Raw genomic sequence first — 24,922 nt, forward strand, 5'->3', positions numbered from 1 at the left:
ATATAGGCTTATGGTGGTAATATGCAAATTGCCTGAATGATAGCTGTGCCCCAAATTCTGCCATGACCTTTGTCCAGAGCATGGTGCTGCTCTCAGCAGTCTGTTCTCTTCCTCTTGTAAGACCGCCAATCCTGTTGCCTTCAGGCCCCACATTTATAATCTGATTTAACCCTGGTGAGTTCCTTAGCCGCTCCAAGCCCAAGTACAGTGGGTTGCAATGGGCACTGGAGCTTTAATGTATGTTTTAGGAGAACACATTTCAGCTTCTGGCATGATAGAATACACATTCTCACGAGCTTAGCTTGGGGTTGCATCTCACTAATAAAGTCACCCATGTGTGAAGCTGAGCAGTATTAGCCAGGGAACACAAAAGTGCTTAGTATCTGGCACTTATCAGTTAATCATGTCTAGAGGTGATTTTAAAGCCAGTTTCCTATCCTTTCTTTTGCAGGTGCTAACTTTGGGTCCCTTCTTGGAATAGGAGGAAGAGCCGTTCTCTACTTTTCAGAACTATGGAGAAACTAAAGAGAACCAATGTAAATAAGCTGAACTCTCTTCTGGACTCTCCCCTTTCAAGACATCACCACTTCACCCTGTGAGGATCCTGAAGAATTAGACCAGTCACTATGAATGTGACCAGCTTGTTTTCCTTCACAAGTCCAGCTGTGAAGAGACTTCTAGGTTGGAAACAGTGTGATGAAGAAGAAAAATGGGCAGAGAAAGCTGTGGACGTGTTGGTGAAAAAATTGAAGAAAAAGAAAGGGGCCATGGAAGAGATGGAGAAGGCCCTGAGCTGCCCAGGACAGCCAAGTAACTGTGTCACCATTCCCTGTTCCCTGGATGGCAGGCTGCAGGTGTCCCACCGGAAGGGATTGCCTCATGTCATTTATTGCCGAGTGTGGCGCTGGCCAGACCTCCAGAGCCACCATGAACTGAAGCCTCTGGATTGCTGTGAGTTTCCTTTCAGTTCCAAGCAGAAGGAGGTGTGCATCAACCCCTATCACTATAAGCGCGTGGAGAGCCCTGGTGAGTGGTGTGGACTGTGTGTGCCCCGTGAAGGCTCTAGAGATCAGAGCAATACCACCTTTCTGTTGTGGGGTGTAATTCCAAAATATCTTGGGGAAGTTTTGTTTGTATTCATTTATGCGTGTGCAAAAGAGCACAGGAACTCTATATACTCAGCTTTCGCTCATTGTAACAAGTGTCTGTAACAATCACTTTATAAAGAGGAAGGTTTACTTTACTTCATGACTTGATAATTATCAGCCTTTCTTCCCATTGGCTCCAGTTTCCACAGTGTGTCATTCAGGATGGTTTTGTTGATGGATTGTTTCACCTAGCTGATGATTTCTGAGGGTCCCCAAGTATGGATGGTGTCAGATTTGGGTGGCCTCCCTCCCTGCTCCTGCTCCTGGGATGGCCAGGTGACTTTTCTCTCACAGGAACTTCAGAACCCAGGGGTAGACTGCAAATTTCCAGCTCAACCATCCAATAATAGGTTGCTCTCCAAAGGCCTTTTGTATTTTTGTGGAATATATACGTCATGTAAAAGTAAAGACTAGGGAATAATTTGCAATAATTTTGTGTCCACTGCCTGTTTTAAGAAAGAGAGGATATAAACTAAACCTTTCTCATTTGTCTCTGTTTTCTTTCTGTTCCCAGTGCTTCCTCCCATGCTGGTTCCCAGGTACAGTGAGTACAACCCTCAGCACAGCCTTCTGGCACAGTTCTGTAACTTGGGACAGAATGAGCCTCACATGCCACCGAACGCCACGTTTCCAGATTCCTTCAGGCAGCCCAGCACCCACCCGTTTCCCCACTCGTCCATCAGCAGCTACCCCAACTCCCCAGGCAGTAGCAGCAGCAGCAGCACCTACCCTCACTCCCTCACCAGCTCAGACCATTTTCAGATGCCAGGTAGGAGGGGGCATTCGGGGACGCTGCCTGCCTTGGGGAGGTGGGTAGGGGTGGCCTGCGGGGCGGGGGTGCAGTGGGTGGAACCCTGAGCACATCCTGGTGAACCAGTGCTTAGAGAATATCAATGTAGAGAGGGAGTTGTACATACAGCTGGAGAAGAGGATGGCTTGTTTGAGTCCTGTTAAGTTTTGAAGCAGCTGCATCCTTCTTTGAGTGGCACAATTGTTCCAGTCTCTGCTCTCCATAAAAAGAAAGGGGAATATGTCATATTACACACACTGCTGTTCTGAGAAGCGGCTTCGGCGAGCTTTTCCAACATTGAAGAACCCTTGTTATCAATGCAGCCGCAGAAGAGCTAATTACTGGGGTATCCGCCCGACCCATTTAATTAGATTCATTTTGCCAGTGATGTAATTGCAAAAAATATGTTAATATGCTTTTAACAGCAAGGAAATGCAACAGAAGTGATGGAGAACATTGCTTGTTTAACTTAGCAAAGACAAAAACCAGTTATTTTCCTGCTTGTTTAACTTAGCAAACACAAAAACCAGTTATTTTCCTGTTTTAGTCATAACTGATGGTGTAATAGTGACTAATTAGAGGATTACACTTTTCAGATTACAGGTTAGTAAACAAGCATCTCAAATATTAGTGCCAGAGCTCTTGCCAGTCGACATCAAGAGGGACACGATAAATAAAAGATCATCATGAAATGCATGGATATTTTGGGGAGGGAAAATGATGGGACAGGATGTTTATAGAGCCACTTAAGGTGCTTTACATTAAATTTTACTTCAGCATCCATGTTGTACCTTCAGGAATTAAAACGTGATCCATGCTTTATTGCTTCCTCCGTTCCCAACTATAAGGAAAAGGAAAATGTTTACCTAAAGTTACCCTCTGACCCCTGCATACATGTGCACACACATGCATCTGTGTACACTTGAGCAGGCCTAATCATACGCAAAAGCTCTCAGTGCAGAGGAGAGTCTGTGCCTGAAGCATGTAATTTTTTTTCTTTTAAAGTTTGTAGCTGACATACGCCCAACTGCTTACCAGCCTCCTGAAGACGCCATGGCCCAGGATGGCTCTCAGCCAATGGACACGAATATGATGGCACCTGCACTGCCCTCCGAGATCAACAGAGGAGGTAAAATGAGTTGTCAGAGTGTTGTCTGTATGTCCTGTCCAAATGTTACTTTTACTCATTTAGACCTTAAAAAGGTAGCTGTTTGAGAAACATGGAAAAAACGTTTTGCTGTTGTTTTAAGCCTAATGCAAAGAATTCTCTAGAGCCCATCTTTTTACTTAAACTCTGTCACAGTCCACTATGAGATCTCAGAATAGAATATGGAGGTCTCAGATTCCTACTGGTCTCTGAAACGGCCGTACACAGTGCTCTGCCATTTTGTGTTACATAGATAGGTGAAGAGAGTTTCCAGCACTGGTGGTTAGAAAACTGAACTGTCAGTCACCTCTAAAGACAATCTGAGATGCTGTATGTTGACCAGTGTTGAATAATCAGCCACGATTTATTAATTATGGAAAAATAAACAAGCATATCTGTGTCCTTAGCATGCTAATTTGCTTTCACCTTCAATAAATGAGTAAGTGACATATATTATCATATATGCATTTATATACATATATGTACATATATCAAATAACTGTTTAAAATGCATCTGTCTATGATTTGTTACCAATAAATATGGGTTTGTACTGCTGTTTCACATACCTATATACACAGGAGGTTGTTAAAAATCTCTGTGCTTACTGAGATAGTCGAAGGAAATGACTGAGTCCTGTTTTACATAACAAATACATCTGTTATTTATATGCTCATGTGTTTTCACGTCTTCAGAATAGCCCCTATGCCACTTTTGGAATTTTTATTTGGGGAGCAAGATACCCTGTGTGGGGCCTGTAATGGTCATGATGAGATTATCTCTGTTACCCCCAAATAGAGACTTATTTTTAAGTTTTTTCCTTTAAAATAACTTAAAAAATGTTCCCAGTTGGAGCCATTTAAAAATCATGTAGTATTTTCAGAGGAAAAAACATTGACTATTCTCCTGTTGTTACCTGTGGTGGATTCTTAGAGCATGGGTCAGCAAGCTACAGCCGGCACACAGATCAGCCCACTTTGTGTTTTTGTAAATAAAGCTTTATTAGAACACACTTGTGCCCATTTGTTACGTATTATCGATGGCTAGGTTTTTTTTATTTGTTGTTGTGGTTACAAAGGCAGAGTGGAATAGTTGTGATAAAGACCATATGTCTCACAAGGTCTTCCTGGCCTTTTTTAGGAAAAATGTGTCCACATGTAAGCCAAATGAATAGCATTTTTAACAATGCTGAAAGCTGATAGAAGGCCTATGTGACAGATGGCACAGCCTTCTCTGGGGTTTGGCACTTGTGAATTACTAAAGCTTTGCTCCTTGAAGAGCAGCAGACAGGGAAGCATTGCCTGGAAAGAAACAAGGGAAATAGTATGTTTTCAGCTAAGCTACTTATATAAAACAAATAACTGGCTGGTTATGTTAAGAACATTGCAGCACTCGGAAGCACAGGCAGGCTGAACTCTGAGTTAGAGGCCTGCATGGTCCACAAAGCTACAAAGAAACCCTGTCTCGAAAAATGACAAGCATTCAAACAAAAGGATGTGGAAGTCTTTCTCTTCCTCCTCCTCCTCCTCCTCCTCCTCCTTCTCCTCCTCCTTGTCCTTGTCCTTCTCCTTCTCCATCTCCCAGTCCTGGTGGATTTTCTTTCCATTTCTTGTATTTGTACACTGAATCCCCATGAGACTCATTAGAATAATGATCAAGTTGGCAATGGTGTGGTTTGTGTGCCTGGGCTCTCAAAAGGCCTGCATAAGAGGTTTTGATGCAGAAAGGGCTCTTTTCCCAGCCTTTTGGTTGAAAGCATTCAGAAGCATTTTCTGTTTGGAGATTCATCAGCCTTAAGAGATTGGGCCTAACAAGCTGCATCCTCTTGGTAAACCTGTGTAGTTTCTATTGTTGGCCCATTCTTGGAACGGAGAGACAAACACACCTGCTCGGCATGACTTGAAGCAAATAGGAGGTTAGCATGGAGTCTGGATGAGAGAGATATATTTTATTCGGGAGGAATGGCCAGCTGGCATGGTTTCTTCCTGAGCTATAGCAAAACTGGATCTTCAGCCATCACTAGCTCTTGTGAAGCCAAGCAGATTCTTCATGATAGGAAGAGGTTCGTTTTCAAGGGTTCGAGAAATCAGAGGTCTGCCATGGCTTTGCCAAAAGCAGTTCCTTTCTTCACCAGCCCATTGGCACATGTCCGGGCCCCTCCTGTTCTGTGCCACTTGCTTTCTCATTGGTCATTGTAATACTTGTAGGTAGTGTGCCAGCAGGAGTGATTTCAATTATTTCTGTATGTTAATGAGCAAGTTATAAGTCATTTGTATTCAGCAAGTGCTGTTGCCGGGCTTGCTGAGCTGGTATATTGGATCTCTGCCAGTTCCCCAATGAAAGGAGAATGCCGCCCTTAGTAAGAAGTACATTGGATCTCACAGAAATGACCCATGTGATCCTCGTATTTGCCCCTCCCTGTCTTCGTTCCACCGTGCTCAGCCAGTTTTACAATGCGGTTTCTGGTTGGGGTGCTCCAGGTGTAACTGTGAGCAAATTTCTTTCCTTTTTCAGATGTTCAAGCTGTTGTTTATGAGGAACCAATGCACTGGTGCTCTATTGTGTACTACGAGCTCAACAACCGCGTGGGTGATACATTCCAGGCCTCCTCCACAAGCGTGTTGGTGGATGGTTACACTGATCCTTCCAACAATAAGAACCGTTTCTGCCTTGGGCTGCTCTCCAACATTAACCGGAACTCTACAATAGAAAACACCAGGCAACATATTGGAAAAGGTGCGTGTCCCTTTACCCCTCCTGCAAACGTTCATCTTTTCTTCCTCTAGAAGTGGCCCCATCATTCTTGTGGCAAATGCCAAGTGTTCACATGCTGTTGTTCACAGGAGATTCCCAAATGGCCACTAAACCAAGGGTATTCCCAGCCCCATGTTCAAATTAAAGCAATTCCCTTTGCAGCTGTGAACACTTTGCTTTTGTGCAAGCTCAGTGTCAGTGCTGGTGTGGGTCAGCTGATCATAGCACTCACAGGGCTGATGTAACACAAGCATTCTGGAAAGTCATTTGGCAAAGTGATTCAAATCCTTCGATCCAGCCGCTTAACTTCCAGTAATGTCTCTAATAGATGTTAGTAAAAACCACCAAGTAACATTTGTCATGACTGCAATAGTAGATAATTAGTGTCAATACTGATCTACTGAGTGAGCCTGGCTAAACAGTTACAGCAACAAGTCATACAGAAATGTGAGAGTTTGCAACAAAGGCTTTAATGATTGCAAAACTGGACACAGTATTGCAGCCTGTTAATTAACAAGCATTTTCCTCTGTTGCTGAAGGAATGCCAATATTTTCCACATTTTTATATTTCATATATTGTCTTAATTTTCTAAAATGAAAAGACATCATTTTTGATATCAGGGAAAAGGTTTTTTTTTCCTTCTTAAACAGTTTTCTCACTGGGTATTGGTGCCGCATGGCTTTAATCCCAGCACTCGGGAGGCAGAGGCAGGCAGATCTCTGTGAGTTCGAGGCCAGCCTGCTCTCCAGAGCTAGTGCCAGGATAGGCTCCAAAGATGCACAGAGAAACCCTGTCTTGAAAAAACCAAAAAATAGTTTTCTCTTTATTTTTGTTCTTAAATATATCTCTGTATATCACTAAACAAAATGGATTTCTGCCACAGTGGGTAGAACTGATACTGGAGTCTTAGCCCTGTGTGTCTGTAGAAATGCCACATTGTGTTTCCTCAGACAGTTTCACTAGCATTTTCTACTAAGCCATTCGAACTAAGCACCTTCTTAGCTCAAAGCCACACTAGCTGCTTGTTTGCTAGCCTCTTCTTACTCCCTCGTGAGTCTTAGCCAGAGGGTCCATCTTCTTTTTGAAGATTTGCTTTTGTTTATTTTCTGTGTGTATAGCGGGGCACATAGTGGTCAGAGGACAAATTTGCAGAATTGGTTCTCTCCTTCTTCCAGCTTTAATAGGAGGGGATCCAGGTCTCCGCCTCCTTCTTCCTGAGAAGGGGGGATGTTGCCTGGTCTTCCAGCATCCTAAGTTATAAGACGTTTTCAATTATTGTTTTTTCTACTTATTTCGGTGAGCTCCTTTTTCTCACAGTATGTTTTTTTTTTTTCTATTTAAAAAGTGTCTGTTTTAACTAGACCTCATGTCTTACAGCTTCCAGCAGCAATTCTTCAATCCGGGTTTCACTCCTCTGTGTTTATTGATCATCCCTTCTCTGTCTCGGAAGTTTTCTGAACAATTTAGTCTTGGCATAATTGCAGAAGATTTTAAGCATTCGGGATACCCCAAGAAACTACAGGTTTTATTGTGCTTTATTTTTAGAGCGTACGTATAATTTCAACTCTGGTTAAGCAGGACATTAAATACCAAAATGAAAATGTCAACCATTATTATTTTTGAGAAACTTGTTTGTTCCTGAACAAACACTGGTTATCACAAGCATAACATAGTTAGCTAGATGTCTGTCAGAATGGCTATGTGAGTTGCCAAATTTGACTCTGCCTGGGTGCCTTTCAGCCTATGACTGATGTGGTCTGTCCTGTCACAGGTGTCCACCTGTACTATGTTGGAGGAGAAGTGTATGTCGAATGCCTGAGTGACAGCAGCATCTTTGTGCAGAGTCGGAACTGCAACTACCATCATGGGTTTCATCCCACCACTGTCTGCAAGATCCCCAGTGGGTGTAGCGTGAAAATTTTCAACAACCAAGAGTTTGCTCAGATACTTGCACAGTCTGTGAACCATGGTTTTGAGACCGTGTATGAACTCACCAAAATGTGCACTATTCGAATGAGTTTCGTGAAGGTAAGCAGTGCCCGCCCATCTCATTCAGGCCTGACCCCTGCTATTTACAATATGGATACCTGTGCTTTCCTGGTATTTATTTCTATCAGCACCCAGTGTCCAAGAGGTTGTCATGGGAACAAAGAATATAGTCCTCTCCTCCCACCATCTAGGTCCCAGAGATGGAACTCAGGACTCCAGGCTTGATGGCAGGCACCTTTATCTCCCACTGCCCTCAAGCCATCTTGCTGTTTGTTCCGGGTCAAGTTGGGGTTTAATATCATCCAGGAAGGCCTCTATCTGGCTGAGGATGAGGTTCAAATCCTGATCCATCAGCTCTACATCTAGGATGCTTGTCCTGTGTGCTTCTACCACCCCATTGTTGGGGCTCTGGTATGCTGTGCCAGTGTCCCACCCACTGTGCTCTCCTCGGCCCCATAGCTACTATAATATGATAGAAAATGGTATGTATTTAACATGAAGCTTAAATGCACGACCATTCTATGAGATCAGCTGAATAAATGTGCCTTTGTTCTTCTCACTCCACTTTTAGTATGGTCAGGATGCCAGCGCTTATTGGTTATAGATAGTATGATCTTGCATGGTCTGTGGGGTGGCTCAGGGAGAAAAGGTACTTATGGCACTTTGATTCCTGTGACCCATGTGATAGAAAGACAGAACCAACTCCTTCTAATTTTTCTCTGGCTTCCACCTGTGTATATACCCACTCACACACAGGGCAGGAGGAAAATAAATGTAACAAAATAAGTAAGTGGAAAGTTAACCACACTGGGAATTATTTTAAGTTTGTCATATATTTTTTAAGTATTTCTAGTAAATCTTGTGCCTTGTGTATACTTCAGAGGTTAGCAGTGCTCTTGCCATTTACATTGAGTGTTTTATAGTATCACAGAAAGGAGAGAATCCAAGGAATCGCTTAGCTCTGTCCTCTTCTGTGTCTAAGACATGGAAGTTTTTAAAGAATCATTTAAAACTAATTTTTTAAGTGTGTATCTAATGACAGCACAGTCTAGTAACTGTCTGGTCTCTGAGGAATCCACTTGAGGAAGATCGATAATTACACTCCAGGGTGAGACAGTCATCTTTCATGCGCTGTCCTCAAAAGCTCTCTGACTTCTTGTTGGGCCTGTTTAGTCATGTGTTCATCACGGGGGTTGAGTCCAGAGCCAGGCTTTGTTCATCGCCATCTAGATCAAAGGAATTTTCCACCTTCTGGCCAAATGTGATACCTCTTTAACCCTAAAGGAGGCCTTACTTTACCCCTTAACAAAGTTGGCCTGTGTGTTATGTACAAATGTGACCACAAAGTCTCTCCTTGTTCATTATTCACAAGCACCATTTATTTTTTGACTTCACATTTTAGCTCAGACGATTTTCAAAATGAGGCCAGCAACTTGCCAATGTGCTTATTGTTGGGAAGGAAAAACAACTTATTAGTGGTTGTGTTAAATGGTTGAGGTACAGGAACTTTCTCAGACCTTCTGGGTGGCATTGGGACCTTGGTAATTATTCTCAATGTCCTTTGATGGCACTATGATTATTGAATTTTTAAAGAAGCTTTGGTTCCTGTGCTCCAATAAACTTTCTCCTTGCATTCAGTTCCTATTGGTTACACAACTAACAGTTGATTGTTACTTTTGTATAACTAAAAACACTTACTTTAAAACAAGGTATTTAAAGATTTATTCCTTCACACTTATCAGTGTGTGTTTGTGTGTGTGTGTGTGTGTGTGTGTGTGTGCCCATGGAGGTCAGAAGAGGGTATCAGATCTCTTGTACCAGGAGTTAGAAGCTGTGGGTTTCTGGACCCAAGATCAGGTCCTCTGGAACACCAGCAAGTACTCTAAGCTGATAACCTATCTCTTTAGCCCAAAACTACATTCAGAATTTGTTAACATTATTCTTCCGGCAAATACTTTACCACTATTCCAAAAAGACAAAACAAAGAGAAAAAATGCTTCTAAAACATTTATCTTCAAGATCTATATGGCTCCCAGAGGGTTTAATAATAATACTACAGCATAAAAAAATTTTAGCAAGGAAGGTTGTGCAAGGCATGATAGATATGGCTTGGGGTTTAAGATAGACAAACCCTACTAGAGAATAAGGTGGTTGGCTGGAGAGATGGCTCAGCAGTTCAGAGAAATTGCTGCTCTTCCAGAGGACCTGAGTCCTGTTCCGACCACCATGCCAGGCAGTTCATAATTGCCTGTAATTCCATAGCCACAAACCTAACACCTTCTTTTGTCCTCTAGGGGTACCTTTATACACATGCACTAGATGCTTACATGTACACATAATAAATAATATATCTTTTTTAAAGCTTGATGACCGTAACATAACCATCACCACACAAGATATCGTATGTTGGCATCAAAAGCTTTGCACACTTTCTGTAGCTCTGCAGAGAGGGAGCCTCAATTCACCGCTCCTCCCAGTGTCTTGGAGAAATGATGCAGGGTGTCTTTCTACCATTAATAGGCAGTCTCATGATATTTTAGATGATTTTTGGTGTTTAAATAAAATTGTACTTTAATGAATGTTAAAAACCAAGTCCTCCCTATCTGAAAAATCCAAATCAGTTTGGTCCAGAAAGTATCTGTGGAGCTTCTGCCACATACTGATGACCATCCTAGATGCTGGGAGGTCAGTGGTAAGCCAGACCCCATCTTCAAATAATTCACTCTCTGAAGAGACAGACCTGCATGGTAACTGTCACAATTGATGATCCTTATGACTGATTTCCGCCTGTGACAGAGGACTTAGCTTACTTCCCTGGCTCCCACATCCCCTTCCTGCCTACTCCTAGCACAGCAATGTCATGATCGTCACTTCCTTCCTGGCTTTCATGTTTTCACACCGTGCTGCACCCTTTCTCCTACCACCCACTGGACGTGGCTCCTTTACCTGGCCCCACTGTGAGAGGAAGATAAAGTTCATACCTGGCCTGGGTACTAGAATTTCTACATATGTGGCATCAAGGCTAGTGGCATTTTCTCCACATTCCTTTAATTAAGCCAAGTCTCAATTATTTGTCCACAGGTGGATGCTAAGTGTCCCAAGTCAATAAGCAGCATCTATGTTATCCTAGCTATGACACGTGCCCATCTGGGGCCAAGCAGTGAGCTCTGTGTAACTAACTCTCCCTTCTCCTATGTGGCTCTGAGATCAACCAGCTAAATCCTTTAATGGAAAATGTTTCCAAAGCAAAGTTCAAATACTTCTTCATGCATTTTTATTTCAGTTTAGTTTTTATTCAGACCACAATGTCTGGACAGGTACACACCTGTCATACCAGCACTTTAGAAGTGCAGGCAAGATGATCAGTAGTTCAAGGTCTGTTGTTGGTTTTTTTTTATTTTTTCCTTTTTGTCTCTTTGCTCTTTTGGAGAGCCCACCCATCTACCAAATAAATAACCAACTGGAGGCTTATTCTTACTTATGAATAAGCCTTATCTTGGATTATTTCTAGCCAGCTTTTCTCAAATTATCCCATAAACTTTTTGTCTCTGAGCTTTTTATTTTTTAGTTTTTGGTTTTTTTGAGACAGGGTTTCTCTACATTGCTTTGGAATATGTCCTGGAACTCGCTCTTGTAGACCAGGGTGGCTTCAAAATCACAGAGATCCACCTGCCTCTGCCTCCAGAGTGCTGGCATTAAAGGCATGTGTCACCAATGCCCTGAATTTCTAGGCTATTATAATTATTTAATATACCTTCCTTTACTTCTTACACTGTGACTTGCTGTGTAGCTGGGTGGCTGGCCTCTGGAAACCTCCTCCTTCTCTAACTCCTAGATCTCATCCTCCCAGATTTCTCCTCCTATTTTTTCTCTCTGCCTGTCAACCCCACCTATCCTTTCTTGTGTCTTGCTAGTGGCCATTCAGCTCTTTATTAAACCATCAGGTGTTTTAGATATGTAAAGTAGCTAAGCTTTACAGAATTGAACAAATGCAACATAAAAGAATGCAGCACATCTTTGCATCATCAAACAAATATTCCACAGCATAAACAAATTCTTAAAATAAGATTCTACAACAAAGGTCAGTTTGGGCTACATATTGAGTTGGAAGATGCCATAGACTATGTAAGACCCTGCCTGATGGCAAGATGGTTCAGTAAGGGTGCTTGCCTCCAAACCTGATGACTTGATTTTAATTCCTAAAGACCCACAAAGTGGAAAGAAGGACAGACTCCTGTAAGTCATCCCTGGCCTTCACTTGTGAACTGTAGCATGCATGTGTGCTCACATGTACATGCTCGCACACACAGACACATATAATAAAATTAAGGAAACAACTGTAACTTACTGGTGATTGGATTTTTCCATGCAGTTCTAGATTCATTTTTAAATTTGTTCCTTTGTTTGCTGACCACTATTACATTAGCTACTTCCTTGCCTTAAACCTGTCTGTCTGTCTACCACCTCTCGACCGTCAGTCTTCTATCTCATCTTTGTGTGTCTATCCTCTATTATCAGTCTGTCTGACTGTCGTCTCTCTCCCTATCTTCTGGTTTTCTGTCTGCCATCTCAGTCTTTCGCTCTCTTCTATTGGTTCCTCTCTTTCTCTGTGGACATTAACTGATGTATTTTTCTTCCACCCCTGTAGAGCACCTTTGGTTTTTCCAGACTCCTGACCTTTTCGAGCCTTCTAGATCTAGTCTCTGGAACCCACTTACATCATTTTCTAAAGGGAACAGACAGCAAAACAAACATGAAGGTAAGCTTTTAAACAATGCTTTATTAAATTTTTTCTCTCTTCTTGATTCACAGCTGCAGAATTCTGGAAACAATCTCCCCCTGAGGGTTCCAAAGGTATCGACACAACTGTGTCCTTGTCATCCAGGATTGCTGGAGAGACACTGATTCTAGTCTTGTGACAAGTCTCTGCTATGTGAACTATTTTTTTCTTCTTATTTTTTTCTGTTTGATACATGGTCTCCCAAGGCAACCATGGCTGACCTGGAACTCTCTATGTAGATCAGGCTGGTGTAGATCTGCCTGCCTTTGCCTCCCACTTGCTGGGATTAGTGGTGTGTGACACCAAACTCAGCATATGATCTACTTTTAAAGATTTATTTATCTGTGGCAGGGCAGAAGGTTTGGAGGTGTGAGTATAGGCACCAGCAGGGGACAGAGACATCAGATAGACCTGGAGCTGGAGAATGACAGTTGTGAGCCACCTGATATGAGTTCTGGGACCTGAACTACAGTTCTTGAAAGAGCAGTATGCATGCTCTTAAGTACTGAGCCATTCTTCCAGGCCCAGTTGGCATAGTTTTACACATGGAAAGCTTGCTGGATCCTTTTGTTATGTTTCAAATGCTGAAATTATGATATGGTTGTTCTGGGAATCTCTAGCTCATCAGTACTCTAATCTTTGGTTCCTTGCTGGCAAAAAGAGACCTGCATGAGTGACTAAGCCATAGATCTTAAGAGGGAGAGTGCATCCAGATGTGTCCCATGCAGCCTCCAGGTCTTCAAAGGGAACAGAAGAAAACAGTTGATGTCACAATAGGACATGTGATAACAAAAGCAGAGATGAGAGAAAGAAGCAAGATAGAAAGGAGTTAGGCTGTTGACTTGGAAACTGGAGGGTGGGGCAACAAGCCAAGAGATGCAAGAGACCCCAAGAAGCTGAAATAAAGCAAAAGCCTGGGTAGTGGCTGAGATGAGAAGAAGGCTCTCTGCTTTTCTTCCCATGCCCCTGGGGTGTTACCAGTCTTTGCCAGTCCTCTGCCCACGTCTGTGGCCCTCACTTCTAAGGTTGTAGGTGCTGCTCACTACCAGTTGCTGTGTGTGGACAGAATTTGTCATCCTGCTTATATATCCCAGAAACTGATGAAGTATTTATTGTTTTTAAATGATTGTTATTGCTGGGGGAAGTTGTTATTTTAAATTATGATATTAATGCGATCCTCCCTTTCAATATAGATTATTCACGTCCCTTGGTCTACTGTCTTGTGGGAAAGCTCCCACGAACTTCAATGCTCCAGACACCAGGTGATGATGTGTGTGTCAGGTAATTCACAAAGCCCAACATGGCTGTGCCTTGAAGGACAGGGCATGCTGCCACAGGCAAAGTGTGAAGCCCTTATCATCAGATACAGAATAATTGTTAGTTCTATTTAGGGCTGGGTGTAGCTCAGTGAGAAGAACATGATCTCAGCAATTCTAAGGACCCTGCTTCAAACTTGGAACCAAAGAGAGAAAGAGACACCTACACAGAGGGAATGTGAAGTCTCTATTCAGCTAATCAGAAGCAGCCCCAGTGCAAGGGTGTACCCTACAGACAGCACAGCATGTTACCCACACTTCCAAAACGATGGCTGAATGAAGATCTGCCACCTCAGCGAGGCAGCCTGTGAAGATCTGGTCTACAGGCTCAGGCTGAACCACACCATGACTGAGCTGGACCTGGGCCTGAATGACCTTGGTGATCCTGGGGTGCTTCTCCTGTGTGAGGGCCTCAGGTACCCAGACTACAAACTGCAGACCCTCTGGTGAGTGCAGTTCCTGATTCAGCATGCCTGCCCTGTCTTCTCTGTCCATGGAGGCCATGGGCCCACCCATTTCCTCACCAGCTCTAGCTACAGAATCTTGCTGTCAAGTTTTCCTGCCACAGGGTCTTTACACACACATCACTGAAACCACTGAAACGGCTCTTCTCTTCTGCTGTACATTTAGTTTCCAGGGGAGGTGCTGGAGAGATGGCTCAGGGGTTGAGAGCACTGGCTGCTTTTCCAGAGGTCCTGAGTTCAATTCCCAGTGACCATATGATGGCTCAAAACCATTTATAATGAGATCTTTTGCCCTCTTCTGGCCTGCAGGCATACATGCTAGCAGAACACTGTATACATGCATACATGCATACATACACATACACACACACACACACACACACACACACACACACACATTTTTCTGGAGGGAGATTGGTTAATCTTTCAGGTCTCAGAACAAATACCACTGAAAAAAGTGTACCCTCTGTTCTACTTGGCTTTCTGTTACTGTGATAAACAACATGACCAAAGGTGACTTCAGGAAGCAGGAGTTTTTGTTATCCTACATGTTATATCGCTCTTCACTGAGGGAAACCCAGGCAGAAGCCTGCAACAGTAAAGAAACCAAAGAAATTTGCTGCTTACTGGTTGGTTCCCTGTGGCTTGCTCTTCTAGCTGCATTTATACAGCCCGGACCTACTGGCCCAGGGATATACTACCCACAACGGGCTCCTGCAACAATTAGCCATCAAGGTTTGTCTGTGTAAAACCCCTGGATGTCCTAGAGCTTGCTCTGTAGACCAGGCTGGCTTCGAACTCAGAGCTATCTCCCTGCCTCTGCCTCCTGAGTGCTGGGGTTAAATGTGTGCACCACCACAGCCCCACCCCTTTCTTTTTTTAAATTACAAAATTTGACAGATGTGGCTTTCTGCCTGCATGTATGTTTTTAACCAAGCTCCTGCCTGGTACTCACAGAGTCAAGAAGATAAGTTTAGATTGCCTAGGACTGGAGTTACAGCCAATTGTGAGCTGCCTGTCCCTTGATTTCAGTCCTGTGTTCCTCTCTGCCTTCTCCCCTTGTCTCTCTCAAAGGTGGGCAAGGCCATACCCCTGCACCCAGCATACCAATTTGGCATTTAAGCCCAGCCCCGGGGACCTAACCAAAATGCATGGGACAAACTCACCTTGGCCATCCCTTCCTCTAGGTTGTGCATTTGCCAGCTTGGCTCAGACACATGCGCAGGGATTGCCCGTGTGCTCCGAGTCAACACCTGTCCCCGAGAACTGGATCTGAGCTTCAACGACTTGGGAGACAGGGGACTGTGGCTGATGGGGAAAGGCCAAGCACCTGGCCTTCAGACTTCAGGAGCTATGGTGAGTGTTTTGCTTAGGAGGAGGATGACAGGAGTAGTGTGGGGATGCTAATGGAGTCATGAACCACTACACACTGGCTGCTTAAGTAGAAATTTTAAGGCCAGCCTCAGCTTTATAGCTACTATCAGGCCAGCGTGGGATATGGGAGATGCTACTTCAAAAAACAGAACAGAAAACAACCATGGTTATTTTCATTCTAAAAGAAGGAAACACATAAACATAACTGGGCCAGGGAGTGATGACTGGAGCCTTTAATGCCAGCACTCGAGAGGCAGAGACAGGAGGATCTCTGTGAGTTCCATGCCAGCCTGGTCCATGCCAGCAAGCTTCAGGACAGGCACCAAATGTTACAAAGAGAAACCATGTCTCAAAAAAAAGAAAATGTGGTGTCTTAGGTTCCTGCTCCTGCCACCATGCTGCCATAACTCTCCACATAAGTAGAGATAGAAAAGATTCCCCCATCCTCCAAAAAACAGCCCCTCCCATTAGACACACATACACATACGTAAACACACACACACACACATATACACAGGCAAATAACCTTGGTGGTGTTTAGAATCTGCTTGGGGAATAAGGCATTTATTAATTTGGGCACTTTCTTTTCATCTATGGGTATGTGCATCTGGGCTTGCAGTGTGCACAGAGGCCAGAATATGGCATCAGATGCCCGGGAGTATCAGTTACAGGATGATGTGAACCAACTAAACCAAACTTAGGAACCAAACTTGGCTCCTCTAGAAGAGCAGTCTTAACCACTGAACCATATCTCCAGCTCTTGCAATTGGGGTATTAGGTTTCTATTATCTGTTACTATACTGGCTTTACTCTCAGACTCACCCTGCTTCACAACAGTGCTGCTCAGTTTAACTTTACTTCCTGTACTTTTGCTTTTTTTTCCTAAAGGAAGGGTTTCTCTGTGGCTTTGGGTGCTGTCCTGGAACTAGCTCTTGTAAACCAGGATGATCTCCAAGTCAAAGGGATCTTCCAGCCTCTACCTCCTGAGTGCTGGAATTAAAAATGTGTGGGCCACCACTGCTTGGATTTTGCTTTATTTTTAGAAACATTTGTTTATTATATATACAGTATTCTGCCTGCTTGTATGTATGCATACCAGACGAGGGCACCAAATCTTTTTATATATGGTTGTGAGGCACTCTGTGGTGGTTGGGAATTGAACTCAGGAACTATGGAAGAGCAGCCAGTGCTCCAACCTCTGAGCCCTCTCTTGTTCTTTTAAATGAAACCAGTCTCATTTGGCACCTCGGAGTTCTGAGTCTGTTATTTCCCCACTGGACATGCTTTCCACACCATGCTATCTGCTTCTGTAAATGAGAATACAACTAGGAGTGTCTGGTGGTTTTTATTTATTAATGTCTAAAGACACTCAAGATTGGGAGTAAGGAACCCAGAGTGGTTGGGAACATGTTTGATCCCACCACATGGAAGGCAGATGCAGGTAGAGCTCAAAGAAATCCACTATAGCCAAGGCTGCTGCCACCACCACCCAGCCCAAGTCACATACTCTTAACCAATCCTGAACAGCTAAGGCACATACCACCCTTCTTGCAGCTGTTTCCTTTAAAAAGCCATAACAACTGAGGCATTCATTCATTTGCATCAGTGAGTCACCTCCTTGGTGGTCTCTTTTTGAGTTCTCACGAACTTGGCATAACAATTCCACACCAGCCAATGCAGCAGAGAGACCCTGTCTCCAACAAGCAAACTGAACATTGGGAGTAAGGAGGCTGGAAAGGGTAGGACACTTATTGCTTTTGCAGATGTCCCAGTTTCCTGATACTACTCTGTGGCTCACAACCTGTTCCAGGGGATCCAACTCCAGTTGCAGGAGATCAAAACACCCCTGGTGACCTCCAGTGCCCCTGAAATACGAGGTTCAGTCATGCATGTGTGCAAAATACTCATCCTAAAACAAAACTGAAGGGCTGGAGTGCTGGCTTAGCAGGTTAAAGCATCTACTGCCAAGCTTGATGACAGGTTTCACCATCAGAACCCTGGTAGGTGGAAAGGAAAACATCTACAGGTTGATCTTTGGTCTCCAAAGAACACCATAGGAAACCGTATTAAGAGCAAAAGCACAAAAAAATCACTAGCTGGATCCCAGCTTCACAGGAAGCTGAAGCAAGAGAATTCCATGTTCAAGGCCAGCCTGGGAAACTTAGTTCAAGGCCCTACCTGAAAATGTGAGCTAGGAGGATGGTTTGTCAGTAGAGTGTCTGCTTTCCTAGCAGCCCCAGAGCTGTAAGTTCCAACACTGAAAATAAATGTTTAATATTTTGCATTTACCTGTGTTTCTGGATTGCATAGTTGTGACAATCAATCCATGTTAGGCTTCAGTGGGATCCAGCCAACTTGCTAGGTTCATACCTGAGGGGGAGAATAGACTGAGACATGGCAGGTAAAGATACTAAAGAAAAAGATACACAGGATAGTCAATAGGGCAATCCAGTGCAAATACTAGACTTCCCAAGTTTACTCTTCAGCATTGTTAAGTACCCCAACCAAAAGGGGAACATGGCAAAAGACTTCTTTATCATGTATAAGGAACAAACACACTTTCTACCTTAATCCACCACTATAAAAAATACTATGGCATCCCAACATGGAATGTGGTAGTTAACTGGGAAATGACATTTAATAACTGCTTCAGTTAGGTACATTTTGAGTTGGAGATTTGACCTGCTCCATTCAATCCATAGGCAATTGTGACTGACAATGAATATGCCAGGGACAGTGTAAGGAAACAGAAGTAGGGGGTGAAAGGCAAGGACTGAAGGATTTTGCCAGGCAGTGTGAACAAGCACGCTGTGCCTCAGGCTCATCTGCTATCCCGTGAGTGGATAGGAGAGGTCATCTCAAAGACATCCCTTTCTTTTAAAGACAGAAATGGAAATGCAATACATACCGTCCAGGAAAGAGCCCAGGCATACATGAAGAAGCAAGCTGTACCCCACAACACATATTCAAGCCAAGGCCTCAGTAAAATCACTCCCTTTCAACACAGATATGCTGAACCTAGGAACAGCACTCTCACACATATTCTAGGGAGATTCAAGATGAGGGTCCACAAATTACAGGTGAATGTCTTGGTGGCCATGGGGACTTCAGGACTGGAGAAGTGCTATAAATACTGTTATTATAATTAGACACAACTGAAGTTCCAGGGAGAAAATGAACTGGACTATTTAACCATCCTGTATGGCATCTATTTACAATCCTGAAGAATAGGATGCCTTGTGAGCTTGCCAGTGACCCATGGTCCACCCATAGCATTTGGAAAAAGCTCCCCATCTGGGTAATTCCAACTTTTCCCCACTCCCACTGTGGAGGATGGAAAGTATGAACAAACTCTACCTTCTTCACTAGCGCCAATCTGTTCTTCCTGTAGTTTGGAAAATTACTCTGGGCAGAAAGAACCTGCTTCCTTTAAGAGAGAATTTTCCTACTATGGTTTTAAAATTTGAAAACAAAAACAAAAAAGTTGATAGGGGGTGATTATGCCTTTAATCCCAGCACATGGAAGGCAGAGGCAGGCTCCAAAGTCACAAAGAAACCCTGTCTCAGGAAAAAAAAATATCATAATAAATAAAAAAATAAAGTTAGAAAATAGCAAGTGTATATCACAGACCTGGAATGCTCTGCACTAGATTAAATACTTTAATTGGTACATGGAAGGAAAATATTTGAATGTACCTCTGCTGACTAAATGTTGCAACCCCAGAAGCAGGTCTTCCTGGAAGACGGCTTCATTGGGAATACTGGTAACCCATTACCACCCCCTCACTACTTTGATGGGCCACAATCCTTCCAGAGGATATTTCTAAAGCATATCACAGACACACGCCCCACAAGAATGGAGGGTCAAGAAACATAGTGAAGAACTCACCACTGCACAGTTAGTAAACACTTGCAGGGCTTTCTTGCATAGCTCTTCAAAACTTTAACCCCATTCCTGATGGATAGCTGGAGGCCAAGGAGATTCAGATTCTCCTTTGGTCATTTGCCTGCCATAAATATGCTCCAGTCTCTGTGTGAAAAGCTGAAGGAGGTGGCAAGCTTGCTGGACATTTATCATTCTCTGTTCCCTGTTAACAAGCAAATACTTTAGCTTAATTGGCCATTAGCAATCATTGTCAAGTGAAGAAGAAAAGGTGCTGGCATGTAACCAGATTGTAAATTAGACACACTGCCCCTCCTCTTTCATGAATCTCAACAAACAAAATGGATATTTTACTATAGATTCAGAATTAAGATAGAAAGGAAGGCACAAAGTGGTAGGTGCTTGGACATGAGAAGAGGTATGCAACTTTAATGTCTACAGATAATTCTCACAGCAGTGTGAAAAAAAGAGATCACAGAAGCAACAGATCAACAGCCCCAAACTATGATCCAGCATGAGAACTAGGAAGAAAGTCAGCAAAATGGGTCTAAATAGAGTATTTAAAGTTTAATGATGACCTTTATCATCTGTATTCAGAAGGAGAAGAGTCCAGAACCCTCACACTCCTATTATAACAGTTCCCAGACCCCATAGGTAAGTAAAATCCAATACCCACTGTATGAAGAAAGCCCCCTGTCCTGAAGAAATAGTCAAACTTTCCTAAAGTGCCAAAAGACTACAAAAAGCAGATATTTCCTTTCTGGTGGCTTAAACTACTGGTGGGTCTCACTCTGCACCTAACCTGAATGGATTAACTGGCTCACTTTGTTTAATGATTAAAGCAGAAAGCATGGAGGATCAGCACTAAAATCCAGTTCCCTCACACACACACTAAGGGGACAGAAGGTAGTATTGGTAAACTTCTACATGGAGTCCCTCCTGGACCGAGTCATGGCCATGGCCAAGCTGCTCCTAGTTCTGAGCACTCTGGGACGAGTGCGGAGCCTATGCCCATGTCCAATGCCTTCCAGCCTCTGATCCAGAGCCTCCTGGCCTGATGATGGCACCAAGTGATCCGGCTGGCTGAATCATAGTCAGGATGGACTCGCAGGGCAACACCAAGCTTTTCAGTCCACCCACAATGCCCGCCTGACTGGCGTCAATCCGGACCCTGCTCCCCATTTCCGGTCCTCTTTCCATGCAGCACCCCTTCTCCACTTCCTGCCACCCCCAAAACAGAGCCTCCAAAGCTCCACTGCAGACGTCTGGGTGGAATTTCCTTCAATAAGTTGCAGAGCGCGCTAATATACTCTTAAAGACCAAAATGGTGAGTAAACATAAGTCACCACTTCCTTACTAACACATAACAAACAGAAGACACTCCTCTCCAGATGCTAGACAGGCATACTACTGCTTAGTCCTCTCCCACAGACAAGGCAATGCTTCTAATCCTTCCTGCTGCACACACAAGTATAGTGGTCACAACGAACAAAAAAAACATACTTATGTTGCTCTGTGGCTCTGAGGGGTTTCATGGGAATTTCTTTAATATACACTCAAATATAAATATTAAATCCAGAGCGGAGGAGGAGGGGCTGCCTCTCAAAGAGGCTGTGAATTAAAGTGCAAAATGGAGAGAGGCAGCCAGGCTGGGGAAGGGGGGATGGGCGGCCCATCGCTAACATTGCTAAGGGAAGGGTGACTTCTGTAGGCACCCCGAGCTAGCATCACCCTCAGCCTCCATGGGGGCCCCAGTCAGAGTGGCAACAGCAACGCTCAGGTCACAACCAGGCTTCTTGGAGCACCACAAGGTGCCTGTAGATCCTGTTTAGCTGCAAAGATGACACGCCAAGGAAGCAAATATAACACATTGAAACACAAAAAAGGGCCTTCTGGCAACAGGTTGCCAGGAGCAACCCAGCGTCTCCATACACTTTTAGGGCTGAGACCACAACTGCCCACAGCACTTTCTGGCCATAGTTGGAAGATGAGGTAATTGCAGCACCCACGTGAGGTTTCCAAGTCCCTGGTCGCAAATCCCAAAGGATGGCTGGCATTTTCTAAACCAGAGCGCACCCTGGGAGCCCAGACCTAAAAGTTAGTCTCAGCCCTGACTTTCTCCCCTCCTTTCACTTTGCTAAGCCTAAGTCTGATCAAGGGATTAGCGACACCCAAATACAAAGGTTGCAGAATTGACTGGGCAAGGCTCTGAGCTTTCCCAAAAGGCGTTGTTAAAATGGAGCCAGCTCTCCGGACCTCTCAGAGGCTGGGCCACCAGTTCCGATACAAAGGGAGAGGCCAGCTTGCAGAGGGCGGGCTGCTGCAATTCCTCCACGGCCAACAAGCTCCATGGCGCACATCCTGCCTGTGGAGCAGACTCCTATTCACGCCGCCTCCAGGACACCGCGGGCCCACTGTCCCCTTCCAAAGGGACATTCCACTGTCCCAGACCCCGAAATGTCTGTCGCTTTCCTTAGGGTTCCTAGCTCAAGTGCTTCCCAATAGCACAACTTCTCTACCGGCTCCAGAGCGTGCCGTTGATGTGCGTCTGCAGCCCCTTTAGTGGCGAATTCCTCCGTTCTCCAAAGAGACAGTAGGGCCGGGTAGAGCCATCAGAAACCTTTCTCGAGGTGCCACCCGAGTCGCCAGGTTATCGGGCACCCAGGAGCACTTGAGTTTGGAGCCCCAGGAAGTCCAGCTGGTCCCCACGTAAGGAAACGTGGCGGGTTAGGGGTGGGGGACAGGCGCCTCAGGGTCTATAAACAGGCTCTGAGGCATCCTCCCGCCTGGAAAACATAGCGCCCCTCCCCCCGGGACAGGCCCCGACCGGGGGAGCAAAAGCATTGTGGACGCCACTTACCTGGAGTTGGAGGAATTCCAGTAGATAGGCTCTAAAACTGTCGGGCTGGAGATCACAGTTATGCAGTAAAGCATCAAAAGTCCACAAAAGGACTTCCACACGGAGTACCTCCTGGACAAGGGCATGGCTATGGCCATGGCCAAGTTGCTGCCAGTTCTGAGCACTCCGGGACAAGTGCGGAGCCTATGCCCGTGGCAGATGCTTTCCAGCCTCTGATCCAAAGTCTCCTGGCCTGATTATAGCACCAAGGGTTCCAGGCGCCCTGAACCAGAATCAGAATGGACTCGCCCACCAGCAGCTCCAAGCTTTGCATACCACCCACAGTGCCTGCCTGCCTGGCGCCAATCCCGACTCCGCTCCCCATTTCTGGTGCTCTCTCCATGTAGCTCCCCTTCTCCACTTCCTGCCACCCCCAAAAACAGAGCCTCCAAAGCTCCACTGCAGACATGTGGGTGGAATTTCCTTCGCTAAGTTACAGAGCGCTCTAATACATAGAAAATCCTTTAGAAAGAATTTGGAGGAGCCCTGCTCCTCTGATATGCAAGCCCTTAGCAACTCTCTCTTTATCGGTGGCCACAGCTCAGAACACTATACTATTAAAGACCAAAATAGTAAGTAAACTTGAGTCACCACTCCCTCCCTAACACATAACAAACAGAAGACACTCCTCTCCAGATGCTAGACACGCATAATACTGCTTGCCCCCTCTCCCCCAGACAAGTCAATGCTTCTAATCCTCCCTGCTGCACACACAAGTATAGTGGTCACAACGAACACAAAACATACTTATGTGGCTCTGAGGAGTTTCATGGGGATTTCTTTAATCTACACTTAAATATAAATATTAAATCCAGACTGGAGGAGGAGGGGCTGCCTCTCAAAGAGGCTGTGAATTAAAATGCAAAGTGGAGAGAGGCATCCAGACTGGGGAAGGGGGGAGGGGCGCTCCCATCGGTAACATTCAGAAAGGAAGGGTGACTTCTGTAAACACTCAGCCACCACGGGGTGGGGGGGCAGTCTGGGTGGCAACAGCAGCTCTCAGGTCACAGCCAGGCTTCTTGGGGCACTTGAGTTTGGAGCCCCAAGAAGTCCAGCTGGTCCCCACATAAAGAAACGTGGCGGGTTAGGGGTAGGGGACAGGTGCCTCGGGGTCTAGAAACAGGCTCTGAGGCATCCTCTGGCCTGGAAAACATGGCGGACCCTGGGTGAGCAAAAGTGATCGTGGACGCCACTTACCTGGAGTTCGAGGAATTCCAGTAAATAGGCTCTAAAACTGTCGGGCTGGAGATCACAGTTCTGCAGAAAAACATCAAAAGTCCACAACAGGTCTTCCACATGGAGTCCCTCCTGGACCAGGTCATGGCCATGGCCATGGCCAAGCTGCTCCCAGTTGGCGCAGTCTGGGACAAGTGCAGAGCCTATGCCTGTGGCAGATGCCTTCCAGCATCTAATCCAGAGCCTTTCCTTTCTATACTTTATTCTTTTGATGTAACTTTTCAATTCACATTCATTATTCGTTGGTTATATATTCAAGGTTTTGGAAGTGTCCATTAAAGTTGCTTTTGCTTTGCTTGTGTTACAAACACTGTGTCGGAAGAGTAGCCTGGAGTACAAATAGTTGACATCAGCCCTTTTGTGCCTTTTATTCCATCATTAAGTTTCTTCTGCTACATATGAAAAGAAATCACAGTGGCTAAATAACACATCTCAATGTCTACTGTTAGAGACTCCTAGATATTCAATCTTGCCTGTGCTTAGTAACTGTTAACTTTTGTCCACCAGGCTACAGAAAAAAAGGATATCATTGTTAATAATATGTACCCACCTTTTACTGTGCTACAACAATATAGCGATTTGTTTTTTTCTTTTGTTCCACCACTATTGTGTACACATTATAAAGGTTAAGAGATTTTTTTTGCAATTTATTAGCAAATAAGATGCTCCCTTTAATTCCCAAGTTTGTTTTCCTGAGTTATTTTAAATTTTTGATGTGTTATAGAATTAACTATTGGCTGTTTACTTTTATTATAGTATTTGAAATTTGTAGTTTTAACCATTAATATTGTGTAGTTTGCAGAATTCTTGACTTATAAACTAAAGCTTTAAATTTTCTTATTGTCAGGACTCTTCAATGCTTTAAATGAAGGTTCCTAGGCAAGGACTATAGTTTCCCATAGGATGTAGCAAATTAACCTGTGCTGTTCTGAGTAATGACTTGGTCACTTAACTGTACTAGTATATGCTGTGTGTATATGTCTGTGTGGCCACCAAAGAACATTTTCCATGCTGCAATTAGCTTGAGCTACTGGTATTCAGTTGTCTGCAATTCTGTTGTTTCCTAACCAGAGCGATTTGTTCACTTGGCATAACTGGCCATGAGAATGCTGAAGATGGGAGTTACCAGTGCTCCAGGAAGTC

At 44.3% G+C, this 24,922-nt stretch overlaps 1 protein-coding gene across 2 annotated transcripts in view; it reads left to right on the plus strand.

The window, feature by feature from the left end:
• The first annotated feature begins 623 nt into the window (after positions 1-623).
• LOC113838325 (mothers against decapentaplegic homolog 1-like) overlaps positions 624-24,922 on the plus strand; it is a 43,368-nt gene continuing 19,069 nt past the window's right edge. The window contains exon 1 of one of the 2 annotated variants that reach the window (XM_027434089.2): positions 624-1,026. In XM_027434089.2, the coding sequence (XP_027289890.2) occupies positions 627-1,026 (400 nt within the window). In that variant the 5' untranslated portion in view covers positions 624-626. The remainder of the gene's footprint in view (positions 1,027-24,922) is intronic. The other variant, XM_035453573.1, reaches the window with a different exon arrangement.

This window comes from Cricetulus griseus, unplaced genomic scaffold (assembly GCF_003668045.3).
Source record: "Cricetulus griseus strain 17A/GY unplaced genomic scaffold, alternate assembly CriGri-PICRH-1.0 unplaced_scaffold_1, whole genome shotgun sequence".
Taxonomy (NCBI): Eukaryota; Metazoa; Chordata; class Mammalia; order Rodentia; family Cricetidae; genus Cricetulus; species Cricetulus griseus.